Source organism: Salvia splendens, chromosome 14 (genome assembly GCF_004379255.2).
Source record: "Salvia splendens isolate huo1 chromosome 14, SspV2, whole genome shotgun sequence".
NCBI lineage: Eukaryota > Viridiplantae > Streptophyta > Magnoliopsida > Lamiales > Lamiaceae > Salvia > Salvia splendens.
Genome location: NC_056045.1, coordinates 2793714 through 2813206, shown reverse-complemented (window position 1 = coordinate 2813206; position 19493 = coordinate 2793714). Strand labels below are relative to the sequence as shown.

The window sequence follows — 19493 nt, the reverse complement described above, 5'->3', positions numbered from 1 at the left end:
GTATCAATTTTTCTATACCGCGGTATACCGGTATATACCGGTGTATACCGGTGTATACCGGTGTACTGATAGATTTATTATTATATATATATATATATTGATATTAAATATGTTATAATATATATATATATATATATATATATATTACATTTACAAGAAATGAAGATAATGTTGTTGATCATGACTTCATAAATTGTTTTGGATTTGAATGTTAAAGTTTTATTAATTTGAATGCTATGAACAAGATTTGATTGTGATGAAGTTTTATTATTTTGGGCTTTTTTAAATAGTTGAACACTTGAATTGTTATTTTAAATATTTTGGATACAATAGGTTTTTTTCGGTATATCGTTACCACACCGCATACCGTTATTACGGTATGGTAACGGTATCAAAAATTATCATACCGAATTTCCGGTATACCGAAAATTCGGTACGGTATCGGTATGGAATTTTGTCATACCGTAATTTCCGGTACGGTATGCGGTATGGCACGGTCGGTACGGTATACCGTACCGACCCACCCCTATTGAAATATTCAAAAGAAACCGAATACCTAGTTAATAAGTACATAACTATATATTGTCAGGTGGGCCCCCATCGGTTAAAATAGGGTAAAACCAATCACCTCCATCAGTTTGTTTATTAATACTCCATATAGCAAAATTTAGCAATTTTTTCAAGATGCGATAACCACATATCCAAATTAATTGAATCAATAAAACCGAACCTCATTAGAAAACTCCCCATGCCATAATATATCGAATTGACACCCGTATCAAAATTAACTTCACAATGCCATATTCATAAGAGCTATGGCAATTAGTATAGCGATGGATGCATAAGAACGAGTGTATGTATTCCATCTAAGTCAGCTTCCTCTTCCTCCCTAGAATGGGAGCTACTTGAAATTTGAGGTTCCACTTCTTGAATGCGGTAGTGAATATGGACGAAAATTGTTGGACAAAATTCATCTCGCTAATTCGTTATCCTTCTATCTTTTTCTATTACATTTCTTAAAACGCGTGTCGAGTTGAAATGTGACCAACTTTGCAGAACAGAGGAGTATTACCTTGTGCAGCCATGGTATAACCTTTTACTTCTGAATTTATGAATTTGAAAGTTAATGAAATTGACAAAAAATTGTTACTATTTTATTCGCACTCCATATAGCAAAATTTAGCAATTTTTTCAAGATGCTATAACCACATATCACAATTAATTGAATCATTAAATCGAACCTCATAGAAAAACTTCCCATGCCATAATATATCGAATTGACATCCGTATCGCTTTGATTTAATTCGTTTACACCCTATATCATTGTTCATAACTTTCATTATTTTAAGAAATGTAGTATTTCCAACATTATTTAAAAGCATTTCAATAATTCGCCGTAACAGTACTACTTTCTTATTGACATATTGAGACCCTTGTGTTTTATTACAATGACGATCCACACAGGCAGACACACAAGTAACATACTTTGTACAATTGAATATGTTCATGTAGAATCTAATTTAATAAATCTATATTCAAATTTTGACTTAATTTTAATTTTAGACATTAATATATCAACAAAATGCACATCAAATGAATGATCTGAAATTGTAAACATGTTATTGATGTCACAGACTCACAGATAAGGAATCCATTTGGACTATTTGAAGTTGAGGAACTTTTAGCTAGTGTCATTTCCCAAGTGTAAAACAAAAATTGAAAACTGCTGATAAAAGTGAAATTTCAACCATAATTGGCTGTACAGAAAATAAAATGATTTGCTACCCAATATGGTAAGCTCATAACAAGTTCATTGTGCAGCTTTGAGGTATAAGCTTCCCACTTACAAACTACATCAGAAAACCTGGACCTGAACCTCTCCTCGAGTGGCTTCTGTGAGTCGATTCGTCCAATTAGTGTTTCTGCGAGCTGAAGATCCTTCACAAGCACGGCTCTCAGACGAGTAATCTTCTGTTGCTGCAATTCAGATAGAGGTACATACACTGTATCAGTAGATTCATCTGTGTCGAACTCTGATGCCTTCCAATAGTAAAACTGCACCACCTGTTTCACAACACAATAAAAGTTTGATTCACATTCAGAAACAAAGCTCTAACGAGAAATATGTCACGATGCTTATGATTCAGTCAATCTACAACTAGCTATGCTTGGTTAAAACTTAAGAGTAATTAATTCAGGAGTTGATGCATAAAACAAAGAAAATGGATTTTCATGGAATGACAAAATTGTTGAACTTCAACAAAAACAGTTATATGTTTATAATTTTACAGCAATCACATTTCTCAGTTTGTGAAGTCTTGAACAAGATAGAACAGGAAGAGAAACCTGAAGGGCATGCAATATGTTGACGAATTCCCTTGTTAATAATGCATCTCCACATGTCAAATACAAAGGCTCTTCCAATACTTTCAGATTTATGGAACATGAATCTCTTGTTGTAAATTGGCATTCTTTGTCAGATTCGTCGGAGAAACAAACATCGAATCCTAGAGTACATAATCTCGCAGAGCATATGTTGAATCCTCTCTGGAACCTTGAAGCTTCTTCGGGAGGAAACCAGTACATATTAGTTGATGCTAGCACAGGAAAACAAGATGCAATAGACCCCACGGGACTGCTTGGCGAAAAGTTGGAAAGAGATTTCAGGAGATTAGCATCCTCATCATGAGAGGCATCTCGACTAAACCACAAAGCAAGGGTAATTCTTTCTCCTTCACTAATCTGTTGAAATGATCATTTACACAAAAAAAAGATTAAAATGAACTCAAAAAGTACAGAACCCCAAATGTTGGGCAATTTAGTAGCAGCAACAAAGCTAAATTCTAGTACAAGAACAACAATGCTGTAAACTAGTGCTTTTATTAGAAATTAGATTATTTTAGAGAGTAAAGAGTGAAGTAAATAAAGAAGCTACCTCACTAACAGAGTGAATATTTCTTTCATCTGCTGTGTAGATTACAACGTCCTATAAACAATGCAACCTCGTTAGTTGAAAACACCAAGTTATTTGACAATGTATAAGAATTGTTGGACATGATAGAAAAAATGTCATCACAAAATGCTTAAGAATTTTGGGCAAGACTATCTTGAATAGTATGCCAATAAGAATACGTACAAGTGTGTGAACATACTGCAGCAGAGACATGTTTTTAAACAAACAAAGGCTGAGATTAAAAACCTACCAAAAAATGCAGAACAGGATTGTAATAATGATATGCCTATTAAAATACATTAAGAAATCGCATACCCCAGCCATAGGTGCAATAGTAGAGGGTTCCCCATCCTGGAAGTGAAAGAGACCTCCAAGGAAATCCACCTCATAACTATTCAAATAGCAAACAGCCTGCATCCAGATAGCAAATATTGTCATCAATAAAATTCACCAGGGGCCAAACTGTGATCATTATTTTCAGGGAGTCACAAAACCAGCTAAAATTTGCATAGGACCCTGGGGGCACCCTGAGCTGAACTTCCAGATACACTATGCAGTATCACAAGTACCTCTATCATTCTGAAGATTTAGCACAGAGTTCTATGAATCAATATATTCTGCAAGGGTATCACTAAATCGAAAGCACAGACAATAGAGAAACAATTTCAGACTCAGTTGATGCGCAATGCATATTATAAAATGCGGCATAAAGGCTTGCAATAACAGTAATAAATGAAAGTCCTTTTTTATATGTTTCAGCTATTTTAATGGAACCACGTACCACTGTACCACATCAGCTTACAGAACAAGAAAAGGTCTCCACACAAACTACAAAAAGATGCAGAAGCAGTATACAAAATCCAAATTGGAAATGTGATTGTGCGATTATTTATTTTCCAAAGAACTGTAGATTATAGAAATCCATTCTTATGTTGAAAATACAAAGAGAAGAAAAAACAATCAAACAAGGAATCATCAAATTGCCTTAGAAAACGTGACAGTCATGACTCATTCATAATGCTAAAGAAATGGATTCAAAACATGAAGATAAACATCAAGGATGGAGCACTGGTGCATCAGAAGAACCTCTTTTGATAATTGCAATTTGCATTATAGTATCATTAACTAGTAGTACTAAAAATGGTAATATTACTCCATTTACCCAACTGCTCCTTCTGTGAAAGTTTTTGGACATACTAATTTTCCAAATCTACCAATACTCCATGACATTTTCTGACATTTTCACCTCCAGAAAGACAATAAGATGAAGAACGAAAAGTTATATCCTAAGCATTTCTTGAGATGTTCAGAAGTCCAACTCAAAATAGCAGCATGAAGAATATATATCAATATTATATCAATGATTGTGATGAATAGCATGTCAATAATGATAAGATACATGCACTTTCATGTTTTCAATCTGTATAACTAAACTATCAAAATAAAGAATATCCAGGCAGAAGAAATGTTAAAAGTGAAACATAAAGCCATGAAGCACATGGAAGTGGAGGAAACTATAAGACGAAGAAGAAGAGAAACAAGCAAACACACCGAGAAATCCCTTTGTTTGAGATGATCACTGTTGTCATCACTGTGCCATCCTATGCTAGCTCCCTTGCACCAGCTGACATGTAAATGGCATAAAGATCAAACCAATCTCCAAATAGACAAATACAACTACTTTCTATCCTATTTATCACAACCGGATCATTAAATAGATAGAATCAGCTATATGTTAGTATAAGCAAATATTCTCAAACGTGACAAAAAAAGCCCTAATTTTAGAGACCAGGTGAGATTTGAGGATTGATTAGCATGGAGAAGTGTTCATCATATCATAATGCATATACCTAATGAGTCCAGTGAACTCCACAAACAATTCGTACTCACATCCAAAATATTCCTCCACTTTCTCCTTCAATCTCTCTACAAATAACAAAAAGAAGTTCTTCTTTTTGGCTAATTGAAGAAGTACTAATAAAAAATCAGAGATGAATTTAATAATGAGCGTGCCTCGGATGGGGACGAAGGGCATGATGAGATGGGGGGAGTTGGTGGCGATAAGATGAGAGAGAGTGGTGGAGAAGACATTGGGCCTGTATCCAATTGTGCAACAGCTTTTGTGTATGAACTCCAATTCCTGTAATCAAAACATTGTTTTTTCCATCAGTGTGTGTATGTGAGAGAGAGAGGGGGAGGTGTTTGAAGAGGAACCTTGCATATTTCCGGCGAGAGGAAATTCCGAAGGATTTGTCGGCGGCGCTCCGCCATATCCGAAATGGCGTCAGCTCTGAATTAAGTCTAAGTTCAACAGCATTTAAAAAATCATTAAAAAAAATATTACTAATAAAAGAAAATTAGAGTCGTATAAATACCATCATCACTATTCACTTATGTAGCAAAATATCCGAATAAACCACGGAATTTGATCAAATTGGTTAGCAGTTATTAGAAAAATACCTAGTACTATGAAATTCGAATATGTTGTTATTTTCAATAGTGGTGACGTCTATGAATGGTTTCTCCACTAACATAGATATAATTTGATCTAAATTTTATTGTACTAGTTTTTTGGACTGATATTTTTGACAATTTGTCCAAAAAACGTGTTCAAGTTGGACCGGATTATTTTGTGACGAATGATATTTCTATAATTATAATTTAGGTATAATATGAATCGGGACTCTAATCGACCAAAATGACAAACATTATAATTTTGTGTATCCTTCAATGTCTTTCCGGAAATGGCAGATTTGTTCACTCTATCCACTAACCAAGCCAAATTTAGTGTAATCCGAACTTGTAGCAATATATAAAATCCTATTGAATCTCTCTTCTATATCTTCTCACTTGTTTGTCAACAAAACAATTCTTCTAAGCCCTCAGACTCCTAATCACACTCCTGAGGAATTATTATTTAGAAGTACTATGAGTTGATCAAATTTTAATATTGAATACCAACTTATAAATATGTTGTAATGATTGATCTATTATTTGGATTTTATTTTGCAAATCTAGAACCTTGGTGGCTGAAAAGTATATCGTAAGATCGGCTTTGATACCAAGATGGCATTAATGTATTTTGTCTCAGTTTTGATTGTAGATAAACGTTCCGACCACACATCACAATTAATTGAATCTTTGAAACCAAACCTCACTAGAAAAACTCCTTTGTGCCACAATATTTTGAATTAACATCTGTATAAAAAAGTAACCTCACTTTGCCATATTTGTAAGGGTGACAGCAACAAGATCTCGATGCATACTGAAAACCTCGCATGCCTGGTTTTGCTGGAGGTGATGGATGCATAAGAACGAGTTTGAATTCCATGTAATCTAAGTCAGCTTCCTCTTCCTCCCAAGAACGGGAGCTACTTGAAATCTAGGTCCACCCATCCGCCACTTCTTGAATGCAGCTATGGAGGATTGACCGGCTTCATACACTTCAAGAATAAGTGGAGAACATAGTCATTATGAACAGATCCTTTTAAAGAAAACGTTATGAGAAAATGAAAAAATTAACTTCCAATTATAAAGTAGATATATGTGTACAAGTAGTTCACAAATTCTGCTAACTCACATTTGATTTCTTCATTAGTTAGAAGTGTCAAGTATTTGGGGGTCATTGTCAGTGTAAGAGCATGAGCCTTAACCAACACGTCCCTGTATCTGGTCTGGAATGCCACAAGAAGGAATGGGCCAATGGTTCTGTCTCTGATTCTGTCATTAAAAAACAAGAAACTGAGCTGGGCAATAACTCACAACGCATGGTATGAAGTTGGACTTCTGAAACTAACATTCTTGCACAGCACAGATCAGAATTTACACAACACTCAACAGCTACAACGAAAGAGACTGCATTTACCCAAGGTGTACAAGTGACATAATTAGGGGCGATAAACATGGTAGCCTGAAACTAGATCTGAGCGTATCCATCATTCTATTCTTAAAGACTACATATGAAGGCCCCACTTGTAAGAAATATAAATCATTCTTATGTAGGAAGTAAGAAACTGTAACTTAAGGTGAAGGGGAGAGCAAACTTGATGCTAGGGATTAACACTCCGGTCATTCAGGAAAAATAATTAAGCTAAATTTGCTTGATCACTATGAAATAACACATCCATAAACTTTATTTTACCTATGAAAAGGCACAAACTAAACTTTTTTGAGGTCAAGTTACAAAATTCAATCACACTATGCTGATATGAGGTTTTGATAGGTTAATAACTTGGCTAGACGTTATAAGCCCAATGTACAGTGCACACAACACTGTTTGAGAGTAGTTTTCTTTAATTTTCCAGCACACAACAAAGAAATGGTTAGTCATACAGAGATGAATATGAGATTTTTCAGAAACTATAGAAAGCTTTTGGAAAAACTTACAGAAGTGCAATCTTGCATCCCAGCTCATAAAAATAAGGAGACCGGCTTCTTAGATCCACATGGGCAGCATCAGCTGCTATTTCTTCTCTTGTTTTAGATCTAGCAAGGAACAAATCATGAAAGTGAAACTAAGAAATAATCTAGATTTTTACAATCACTTCAAATTGGCACAGATAAGATATGTATCATTTCCTTAGCTTCCAAACTAAAGCAATACACATGTTTCAACTTTTTACACATGTTTCAACTTTTTTACACATGTTTCAACTTTTTTGTGGAGAGGGCAGTAACATACAATCTTTCAAAAGCACTTATTTCAACATTTCATAAAAAGGTAAACTTATAACAGCATAAATTAGATCTAGCAAGGAACAAATCAAGAAAATAGGAAATAATCTAGATTTTTACAATCACTTCAAATTGGCACAGATAAGATATGTATCATTTCCTAAGCGTTCAAACTAAAGCAATCCATTGCTCATTTCATTTTTTATGGAGAGGGCAATCATATACAATCTTTCAAAAGCCCTCATTCCATCGCTTCAAGGAAAGGTAAACTTATAACAGCATAAAATAGGATTAGAATAAGATATTACTCTCTATCGAAACACGGAGGAACCCTTATAGATACAAGCTGTCTCAAATACAATTCACGAACAAGCTAGAACGGAAGCTCAGCTCTCGAACCAGCTTCCACCTAACAAGTTTAACAACAAATCAACAGTAATTTCTACAAATCTAGGCTAACCTAAGACTGCTAAACATGCTACCAGCATCACCAGCCACAATACCTTATCCGCATCATCGCTCGAATCAAAGAGGCCTACCCCATTTGCACCATATTGGAAAACGGTAGGGACAAGCTAAGCAATAAAATCATGTAATCAATAAACCATCAATTTTCCACTTCAAAATATGCCGGACTGTATGTAATTCAAGCAAGCACACACCTCTTCTTCAGCTAATATATCACCGATGTCATAGTAATTGGCCATGCTATAGAAGCTAATTTAAACACCGATCTGTATCTGCAAGAAGCTAGAAATGTAAAGACAAGGACGGTTTCTTCGATAATCAATCAAATAAACAACGATTAAATTTGCGAATTCAACCTACCAGCGAATCAGAGTGGAAAGCAGATCTAAGAAGGCGATGGAAATTGAAATTGCCCTATAAAAAGACACGAAACGTCTGCGGATTTACTTAAAAATTTGCGCGTGTAGAGAGGAAGAGGAAAAGAGATTGAGAGGGTGTAAGCGTTAGTAATCTAAATTTTTCCCTTTTGCCGCCTAGTAAGGGATGGGGACGCACGAGTAAGAGCATCTCCAATGGCGGCGTACGCACTGGCACGCCGATTTTTCGCACACGCCGGTGCGCACGCCGAACCATTGCGAGCGGCGTCGGCGAAATCGGCGTGCCCAGCCGATTCTTGGGCGCACGCCGATCCGCACGGCCCCAATGTAGGCCCCGGATTGGCGTGCGACCGGCGTAAGATTTTAAATATTTTTTTTTATTTTTCGAAACACTATATATACGTGTTTTGGACGTCATTTTCATTCGCACCACTTGTTTTAACGAGTACTCTCTCTATCTTAATTTATGTACAAGATCAACAACGAGAAATTGAGAACAACTACTGAGGTACTCCAGTGACAACCGGGTCTCAGACTCCCCCCGACTCCCGTGGGAGGGTCTCAGACTCCCCCGGCTCTCGTAGGAGGTGGTTGGCCTCCGATGACCGGGTACTACAACATGTACCCGTGGCAGCAGATGATGCCACCGATGGCCGCCGGGGGATGTGTGCCGGCTTGGCGGGGGTACCGCCGATGCAACCCCCTATGCAGATGATGCCGGGTTGGGCACCCGGGACGCAGCCACCGGCGCAGGCCATGCCGCCACCGTCGCAGGGGACGCCCGGGGGGGACGTCTATCGGCCAACTTTTGATTTTTCAACCGGTTCTTCGCACACATCAACCCCAACGGATGCACAGTACACGCAGTTTGAGACCTTCTCCTTAGAGGAGTTGGGTTTTGATATGAATGCGGTTCCGGAAACTCCCATTCAAGGCCGGGGTCGGAGCGCCCCTAAGAAGAAGGGCAAGGCCAAGAAGGTCGGCGAGTCGTCGCAGCCGGGTGAGGATAGCCAGCGCCGGAGGAAGTGGACGGACGCGGAGAACGTTGCGCTGGCCAAGGCGTGGGTGAGTGTCTACGATGATCCTCTCGTTTCGAACAACCAGAGGATCGTCAACTTGTGGGCCAAGATAGCCGCAGCCTACAGGGCATTTTGCCCTGAAGGGAAACCGCGCACCGGGGAGGAGTGCCGGAAGTGCTGGGACCGAATCAGGTCTGGCGTCTCTCGATTTTCGGGTTTGTATGCCAACGCCCTCCGCATGCGGACCAGTGGCCAAACGGAGGAAGACTGCAGGAGGATTGCGGAGAGAGCCTACCCGGAGCCCGGGAAGTATACGGAGTTCACCTACTGGAACTGCTACCTTGGGCTCAACGACTCGGAGAAATTCCGGGCAGGTGTCGACGCTGGCTGGCCGAAAAGCAGAAACTGAACTATACCGGTGATTATAGCGGCAGCAGCGGTGGTTCCCACGACCTCCCTGAGACGGCCGAGGAGGTCCTGACCCCTCGTTCGTTCGGTCGCCGAACTCGCCCGGTTGGCCAAAGGCGGGCGCAACGGGATGCTAGGGGGGGCACCCCGAGTTCCCATGAGGTCCAGTCGGCATCCCCCTCGGCAAGACCACCGAAGAGCTCAAATTCTTCGCGCGTCAACAAACGCGCGCTCTAATGGTGAAGACGTTAGCCGACTTCAGGACGGCGGTGGACCCCGGGGAGAAGAGTTATCTTCGTGTATTGCTCCGGAGCATGCGTGAAGAATTGGAGGGGTTCCAGAGGGATACCGGCGGGAGTAGCCGCGGCGTTGGTGGTGAGGGAGGCGGCAGCGACGGCGACGACAGAGACGCCGACGACGACGGAGACGTCGGGGAGGGCGACGTCGGGCTGGACGACGACGGAGGCGAGGACGGCGGCGAGGAGTGATTTATTATGTACCTTTTTTATTGTACTTTTTTTAATTTTTGTACTTTTTTTAATTAATGTACTTTTTTTAAATTATTGTACTTTTTTAAATTTTAATAGTATTATTCAATTTTCCTGTATTTGTCTCGTAAATTAAATTCCATATGTTGCTACGATTTTAAATTAAATTATATAATTGTTATTAGTGATGTGGCTAGGCTATGAGAGGGCTATTGCATGTCCAGTTGCATGTCCAGTTGCTTGTCCAGATGATGTGGCAGGAGGATTTTAGTGCTGATGATGTGGCAGTGACTAGGATATGGGAGGACTATTGCATGTCCAGAACCACTGAAGATGCTCTAAAAAAATTAATATACTCCATATCAAATTTTAATTTGTTTTTATTTATTAGGGTAAATTCATAAATGTAAAATAAATCAGTTTGATTTTATTAAATCCAAACTAGTTGTACCCAATTTTCAAAAACTGCAATAAATACATAAATTTAAATATTATTGTAATTTCTTTACAAATGAAACATTGATCACATAGCACTTGATAAAAATGTTCACAAATTGATATAGGTAAAATATGAGTGATGTGACACTACATCTAAATGAATTCTCAAACTTCTTTTACATAGGTCATCTCTCCCTAACCACAATTTTCGATCATACCTTTTCATAATTAAAATGATATCATTTTTATGAAGCGGTTCCACGCCGACTATCAGAGCATCCGCAATGCAGCGGACGATGGCATGCCCGATGGCGCCATCGTCCGCCCCATTGCGGGTGCCGGACATCGGGCGCGGACGATCCGCACGCCCGATACATAGTCCGCGGCATCGTCCACGCCATAGGGTGCCCCATTGTGGGCGATACATAGTCCGCGGCATCGTCCACGCCATCGGGCGCCCCATTGTGGGGGCGGATTTACTTAAAAAACGATGGCATGCCCGATGGCGCCATCGTCCGCCCCATTGCGGGTGCCGGACATCGGGCGCGGACGATCCGCACGCCCGATACATAGTCCGCGGCATCGTCCACGCCATCGGGTGCCCCATTGTGGGCGATACATAGTCCGCGGCATCGTCCACGCCATCGGGCGCCCCATTGTGGGGGCGGATTTACTTAAAAAAATGCGTTTGTCGGGGTTCAAACTTAGGTCTATTGCTTGGAAGGCAATAATCCCAACCATTGGGCTACAAACATTAGTTGAGATATTTTGAAAAATAAATAATTTTCTATTATATCTTGAAATTAATCATCTTAATAAATTTGTTTAATTTAATTAAATTCTATTATATATTAAAAGGCGTCATTATCAAAATTCATATGCATCATAAATAATCCGGACTTGTTTAATTCAATTTATTTATCATATTTGAAATATTTGAAAAAAATGCATAGGGCGCGCCATAGGGCGCCCCACTGCAGGTGGGGGGTAGGAGGATAAAACTGATGACGTGGCGCGCCATAGGGCGCGCCCATTGTGGATGCCCTCATGGTTGTTTTAGGCCACTATTCAACTTTGTTTTCATCTATAATTAAGTTCGTATATTTATTCATAGCTGTCAAAATATGTACACAAAATGAAAAATACACTCAAAGTTTGTCTGTTTAATACTCCCTCCGTCCCCAAAGAATATGCACTTTAGATTCGGCACGAGTTTAATGTAAAATTGGTAAAGTAAGAAAGATGTAGAGAGAAAAAATAAATAAAGTATTGTTAGTAAAGAATAGGTCTCACCTCGTTAGATAGAAAAGAGTTTCCAAAATTAGAAAGTGCATATTCTTGTAGGACGGACTAACAAGGAAAGAGTGCATATTCTTGTGGGACGGAGGAAATAGGAAATAAATCTGTTTTATATATTGCATAAGTAAAACAACACAAGTGACCTCATTTATTTAAGTTCATGTATTTATTCACAATTTCAAAAAAGTTATGCCTTTTCAAAAAAATAAGCAAAAGACCTCAAATGGTACTATGTTACATAGATATAATATATCATTTGATGGTATTCGATTTGATGAATTAGATAAGATCATGTTTTATAAATATTATCCGATATAGTATTCGGGACAATGCCATAGAATTAATTTTGGCTTATGAGTCATGGACTCCCCTATGACAATACTAATCTCGGGTAATCCCCGACTAAATCAATCTCCGACAATATCGGGAGCAACCAAACACCCAAGTTCTATTGAAGATAAAATTTAATCATAAAATGTTTCATCACATGGCTAAGAGTAGTACTGAATTTTTGGCTGAATCAAGAATCTGTTTGACAATGACTGTGTAATCTTTAATGTGTGTTCCAACTTCAAAATAATTTCACCTAATCAGGGTTCCTCGAGATTTATTCCTTGAAAAAATCCAACTCCTCTTTAGACCTAAAAATGCAGCGAGCAGCAACATCCATCTATGGCTTCGCTTCAAGAACAATAGTATCCACCTACGTGCAAGTGCCATTCATTGTCATATGATTAGAGGCTAGTTTAAACAGATGATAAAATGGAATACTACTCATAAATATTGGAGATAATGGAGGAAGTCTCATTCCATCAGGAAGGAAAAGTAAGATTACTGGAAACAAGCTTCAACAAAGTAGTCATGTGCATTAAATGCCACATAAATATCACCTCCATTGTCTTCATGAACATCACAAATACATATTGTTTAAACGAGAGAGAGTTTCAACTTTACTGTTAGATGTCCTAGAACCTCACAATGTCATACTGGTTAATAACCACAGCACACAAACACAGCCAACAGACCATATCCATCTATAATTTGTTCGGTATCTTTATTTGATCTAAGATCCTTTTATCTAGTTATCAATCATTTTTTAGATGATCTTTAATTGAGCTCGCATCAGTGACTTTGTAAATATACTTGTCATGAAACACTCTTTGGTTGCGACAAACATATTAGTGCTTCTACAAGGTGTTGGATGTGATTAAAAGTCATTTCCTTCCTTTCCTGATTTAAGGGCATATCACTGTTTGGTTTATTATAAGCAAAAAAGTTATTAAGCTGCCATATTTTTATAGTGGTGAGCAAAAACCGATCATAAATTGGAAAACCAAACCATTTAGAAAGGAAAAAAATTCAGGAAAAGCCGACCATAAAGTTATTAAGCCAAAGATTCAGACTGTGATATTCGGGTAAGTTACACTGAGAAGAGAAGAAATGGAAAGGAAAAAATCAAAGTGTATTTTTTAAAATGTTGTGCACACTATTACCTATAAGCTTCTCTAATATGCATGGTCAGGCCTCTCTCCACATGCAATAAATATTGGCTCACAATACACACTCTAAACACCAACTTGATACATACGGTAGATTGGATCTTTTTTTTCAGTAATCCTCGAAAAGCAAAGGCTAAGCCAGGATTTTGATATAAGGAGGACCCAAATTACTAATTAAATAGATGGAAGAAGTTGCTGCGTGAGTTGTAGGAGATTGCGATAGAGAGAGATATATATATAATGAGAGAGAACTGATAAAGAATGGCCAATGTACACTAGATACAAACAAGGTGATAAGGTCCGTATCGAATCAGTTAAATGTATAATTTTAGAATAAGCATAGCTTCAAAATTAGACTTTATGATATTATATAATATACACATTTATGGAACTAATAAATTTTTTTAGATGTAAAGATCATTATATCCTAAATTCAAAATATTTACATGTTTATTTATTTATAAATAAATGTTGACACGTTTACAATTCATAACATAAAAACTTCATGATTTTCAAATTACATAAAATTTGTAAGAACATGAACAGAAATCAATATTACTATATAATATATTCATTGTGAGTAGTGATAAACGTATATAAATTATATGTACATAATTGGATATTTGAGGTATTTCATCTTTATAACCGGTTCCTAATTTTTTACTATTATTTTTAAATTAATTAATGTAGTATTACTTATCTATCCTTTAAGAATAATTTACTTGGAAAACGTTTTGTTGCTATTATCTCTCTACTCTTTCTTCCTATTTTTGCTAAAAATCTGGAGCAATTTTCTTTCCTGTATCTCTCCTCTCTCTTCAACAATTTTGATAGAATTGAATGCAGTCCTTTCGTCTCTCTCTTCCACATTTTTAGAGTTAACATTATTTATCAATTTCTTTTCTCACCTCCCACTATCTTCCATGTGTGCAGCTTTATTATATTAATACTAGTATTATAAAAATATTTAAACTTTAGTTTCAAATACTTATAAAAAATAATTGTGATATTGTACATTGTTCGTGTGTTTTGTTCTTTGACATACATCATAGAAATTAAATATATGGATTGAAATATAATATAAATTTAAAATATTACTAACAAATTTTAAGTTCTAATTACTAGTATGTTATAGACATTGTTTGTATAATTTCTTAAATTATAAATTTGAATTGCAATATGAGATTTTTTTTATATTATCTTTATTTTGTTAAATTATAGTGATATTAATTGAATTTTATAATGATATAGTAATATAATAAAAAAATATTAAATAAATGCAGTACAAAATTAAAATTTTGATTAAATTCAAAGATTTAGTGAAAATTTTAATATAGTTTATTTTGAAACATTTTAATGTATGCATAATTCATAGAATAACTATTGGTGGACTTTAATACAGTTAAATGTGTTAAAAAAAACTTCTTAACATATGAGTAAATTAATTTTAAGAATATACTCTTTCTTCTTTGAAAATGATTGTTTTATTAATTACTACTTTATCATTTATATTGAATTTCATTATGATGTATGTCTATCTAGTTTTCATTCTTCTAGGGGGCAGAATTAAACATTTATAAATTTAATATATTTTTTAATAAAATAAATATATTAATTTCGAATAGCAGTAGTGTCTATTGGTCGCAACAACTAAAATATAACTACAATATAGATAACATTAAAAGTCAAGTATATTTAACAATTATGTCAATATAATATAATAAGAATGAGATATTTAAACATATAATTCATAATGCATATGTTTAAGTATAAATTGAAATACAAATATGAACCGACACAGATACATAATTAGGTAGCACGTGTTAGGAATAGTATAGTGAAAAGCATATTTCGAGCATGTTGCACGGATAGAATTGTTTGTATACAATATATTTTATAATCCACTTTTGACCCAAGGCGAGAAGAAGTAATTTTATCGCATTGGTGTTTGTTTGTGCATTTATAAGATGTTTCTCAAACATTTAAATGTATAAGAATCAAACAAGTCTAATTCTTCTACATAGTAGACTGGTCGTGAACGACGTTCACAGAAGGTGACGCAGTCGGTCCTTTGTAGAAGAGAAATAGAATTTCACAACCTAGATAGGCTTTGGCTACCTATCGTGAAAGGTTGCAGTGTCAGTCCGCATGTTTCCTTACCTTAGGAAATAAACGACACTGGTGTGGTATAGCACTAAAGGATCTAACAGTTGAGATAAGTCTTTCTTGCTATTTACTGAAAGACGAGGTCTCGGTGATTGTTATTTCTTAATCATTGTTGACATAACATTGAGCATCTTATATTGATTATGCTCTAATTTGATTTATCAAATGGTGCGGATTTTTCGCAATCCAAGAATCTTGATATCTTGGGTAGTGACGATCAATGTCTAGAGGTGCTAGTATTGTTATTGCAATGAATCGTGTGCTTGGTGAGTCCAGTTTGATAATATCCTCAAGAGGTGTTCGAAAAAGGTTTTATTATTCAGAAACCCGGTCGGTTGGAATTTATTCCAGAATAATAAATAAAGATTTTGAACTAGACAACTCTTGGAAAAAGATATTAATTAATTAAAGTCAAATGGCAGACTTAAATTAATTAATGGATATTTATATCTTAAACACGAGAAATAATAAATTAAAGAGGAAAAGCCCGGATTACTCGTAATTTGAGATTGGACGGACAGTCAATATTATTATACTATAGTGGATGATGATAATATTCTATTTGGATTTGTATTAAATTGAGGATTGATTTAATTAGTAAAAGTCCAACAGGTTTGGCCCAAGTCCAACCTCAATGGATCCATAATCTGGCCCATCATAACTCTATATAAAGGAGACTAAATAGAAGACTAATTTAATGATTTTTTAGCTTAAAATTTTGTGTTCCCTCTCTTCAGAGGAGACGAAAAATTTTATTCCCTTCTGGTGGGAATTCTGTCTTCTGTCTAGTCAAGCCCTTTTGATTCTGACAAGCTTTGTCCACCCAAAGGTCAGATTCTGAGTTTGGGATACAGATTAGAAGATTCGTGGTTGAGTACGAAGAACATCACGTGGAGAAGGCTCAAGCAATCGTCGACTCTTTGGAGAATCAGATCGGTAATCCTAAACCGTAGAATATCATGAATTATGATTTTAATTCCTTAAGCATGATTTTTGTGCGTTCTTGTATGCAATTGATTGTTTAACATGTAAACCAATTAATCACATAATCAGTCAAATAGATCGGTAGATCTGATTTATTTGTGTATGCATGACTTCCGCTGTGCAAGGGGCACCAAACCCAAGCAGCACGTACCTAAAATAATATATAAACATGTATTAGGTTGCACATACATATTATTTATCTATAAATTATACTACATATAAAAATTTAAATAATAATAATTTCATCTATTTTTTTACTATTATAATTAAGCTTTTTAAAATAAATAAATAAAACATATAAAATATTATAAGCAAAGCTAATATATAAGTAAAAGGAAGATTTATATCTTATAAATATTTTTTATGTTTAGGTACACATAGAGGTCTTGACGTGGATAGATAAAACATACAAAATAAAAAATATAATTCGTTACCTCCGGCCCCAAAAAATAGACTAGTCTTACCATCTTGCCCACCTCACCCCCTCCCCTCCCTCAAAAAAATTAGACTAAGTCTAAATATGGAAAAGTTTCAACAAATATTAATCACACCCATCATTTTGAATGTGGACCCTACAATCCACTTATACTCGTTCCACTACCTTTTCCCCATCTATCTCTTACTTTTTTTCATATCTCTCTTACTTTACTAATTGCACATTAAACTTATGTCATTTACAAATTTGTCTACTTTTTAGGGACTGAGGGAGTATATTATATTATAAATAAATATAACAAATAATATACGTTATATATAATAGCCTATGTAATTGTAGTTAATTTCGTTAAGGGTAAGATATAAATGTGATAAATATGTCAATTGTTATGCAGAAATTTAGATAATAGTCTTCTCTACACTATTCTATTTTAAATTTAACTACTAAGTATTTATTATCATCTTTTTCAAAACGAGTGAAAAAGAAAAAACGAATCAACTATCTTGGAATGAAGTATCATTTAATTATTAGTTGAAAAATCGAAGTGAATAAATTAAATACTCTCTTTGTTTTTTAAAAATATAAATTGTTGAAAAGGCACATATATTTACTGCACAATTTGTAAGTAAGAGAGCTACAAAATAAAAAAAAGTGTTCTGATTTAAAGCTACAGAACCCAAAAAATATATAAAAGAATTATTAATTGGTGATGAGTTTTCTATCTTTCATCTTTATCTTACCTACCACTATTTTAATACATAGTATTTGATACGTTTGTATCACCTTCATTCACTATGGGAAAAAATCATGCTCGTAAAAATTAACATACGAATTAGATATTAGAAATTACTATAATATAAATTTTGCACAACTAATTGATAACTATACCTCGATAAGTGACAAGAATTAGCGGTATCAATGAAAAACAATTTAAAAATTTAACAAGCATGAAGAAATACTCAAAGCATTGAATTGGTAGGAGATGGCTGAAAAAAAAGTTTGAAGAATATAGAAAATCGGCAGTTTGATAAGATTAATATAAATAATGAGAAATGTTTAATACTAGGAAGAAAGAGAAGAAGAAAAAGAATTTTTTTTTTAAAGAAATTGATGTGGAGGGGCGCACACAACAATTATACGATGGTGTAGGAGTATAGATATGCAATATTTGATAAGATATATATAAATAATAATTATAGTTTCTTTAAAAAAAATTAAAATATAATAAGAATAATTTAGTAATTAAACAATATAATTAATAATGAAATCGGTTTTATTTAAAATCGGTTCGGTCCATTTAAAAAATAAAAGGCATTACGTATGTAGAATTTATGTACATTTATCTTTTCCAATATTGATGAGATATACTTTTGGGACTAAAGAATTAGTTTTTATTGGCATTAGGTTGTAAAAAAACACCACTTTATTATCTTACACATTTATGTATTTAATAAATACTCCGTATTAGTATGTGTGAAATTTGTTATCTTCAAATTCCAAAATTTATATGGAACTATAACTGTGAAAAATAAACATCATAGAACGTTTCAGCGGTGAGGTGAATGAGCTAACCAACTACGCTATTGGGCTTCTTGGTATGATGGAATGAGATAGAGGTGAGATGAGAATGATATGAATGTGAGAATGGAATGACAGTTCCATTCTATTATTTCGCAGATGATGATCGATGATGAGCAATTGCTAAACACGTAAAATTTTTTGTAATTATTACTCTTTTCGTATTCAAAAAATAGAAAAATTTAAAACGGCACGAGTTTTAATACACAACTGATAAAGTAAGTGAGAAAAATTGGTAAAGTAAGAGATAAGAAAAGAAAAATGAGTAAAGTAAGAGAAAAAGAGAGAAAAGATAGTGAAAGTATAGTAGCAGTAGATTGTAGGGTCTATATTATAAAATAGAAAGATTCTAAAATTTTTATTTTTAAGAAACGGTCCAAAATAGAAATAATTGCTGTTTTTAAAAAAAATGGAAGGAGTACTAAAGATCAATTAGTTAAATAATGGATAAAAAGGATAAAATAATATTTATGTGATTTCGTAGAATTTGACGGTTTTGAAATGCTTGATGTATTATTGGGTATTTATTGATTTAAGGGAGTTGGTGGCCCATCATCCAGTCCAGCCCATTGTTTTGATCACCCCATATATATATATATATATAGAGGGTTTTGATCTATGCAAAACTAAATTTAAATACAGAAACGCAGAACAATGTCATACGTAGGGCACTTTTAGGTCATAGTTAGTTGATTTTTAGGTCATG

At 35.2% G+C, this 19493-nt stretch overlaps 1 protein-coding gene and 1 pseudogene across 4 annotated transcripts; both read right to left on the bottom strand.

Annotated features, from left to right (window-relative positions):
* Positions 1-1705: 1705 nt before the first annotated feature.
* LOC121764645 lies at positions 1706-5477 on the bottom strand. 4 transcript variants are annotated; one of them, XM_042160665.1, is made up of 9 exons: positions 5414-5477; positions 5168-5254; positions 4967-5093; positions 4804-4879; positions 4505-4577; positions 3269-3364; positions 2936-2986; positions 2347-2742; positions 1706-2064 (listed from the first exon to the last, which is right to left on the bottom strand). In XM_042160665.1, exons 2-9 carry the CDS (start codon positions 5222-5224, stop codon positions 1744-1746), a joined length of 1197 nt encoding a protein of 398 aa, XP_042016599.1. In that variant the 5' UTR covers positions 5225-5254; positions 5414-5477; the 3' UTR covers positions 1706-1743. The 4 variants fall into 4 exon arrangements, with proteins under 4 accessions (XP_042016599.1, XP_042016600.1, XP_042016602.1 ...); XM_042160666.1 differs by lacking the exon at positions 5414-5477 and adding an exon at positions 5329-5386; XM_042160668.1 differs by lacking the exon at positions 4804-4879 and having other exon boundaries at positions 5414-5466.
* Positions 5478-6082: 605 nt separating this feature from the next.
* On the bottom strand, positions 6083-8611 carry LOC121763404 (annotated as a pseudogene).
* Positions 8612-19493: the final 10882 nt, after the last annotated feature.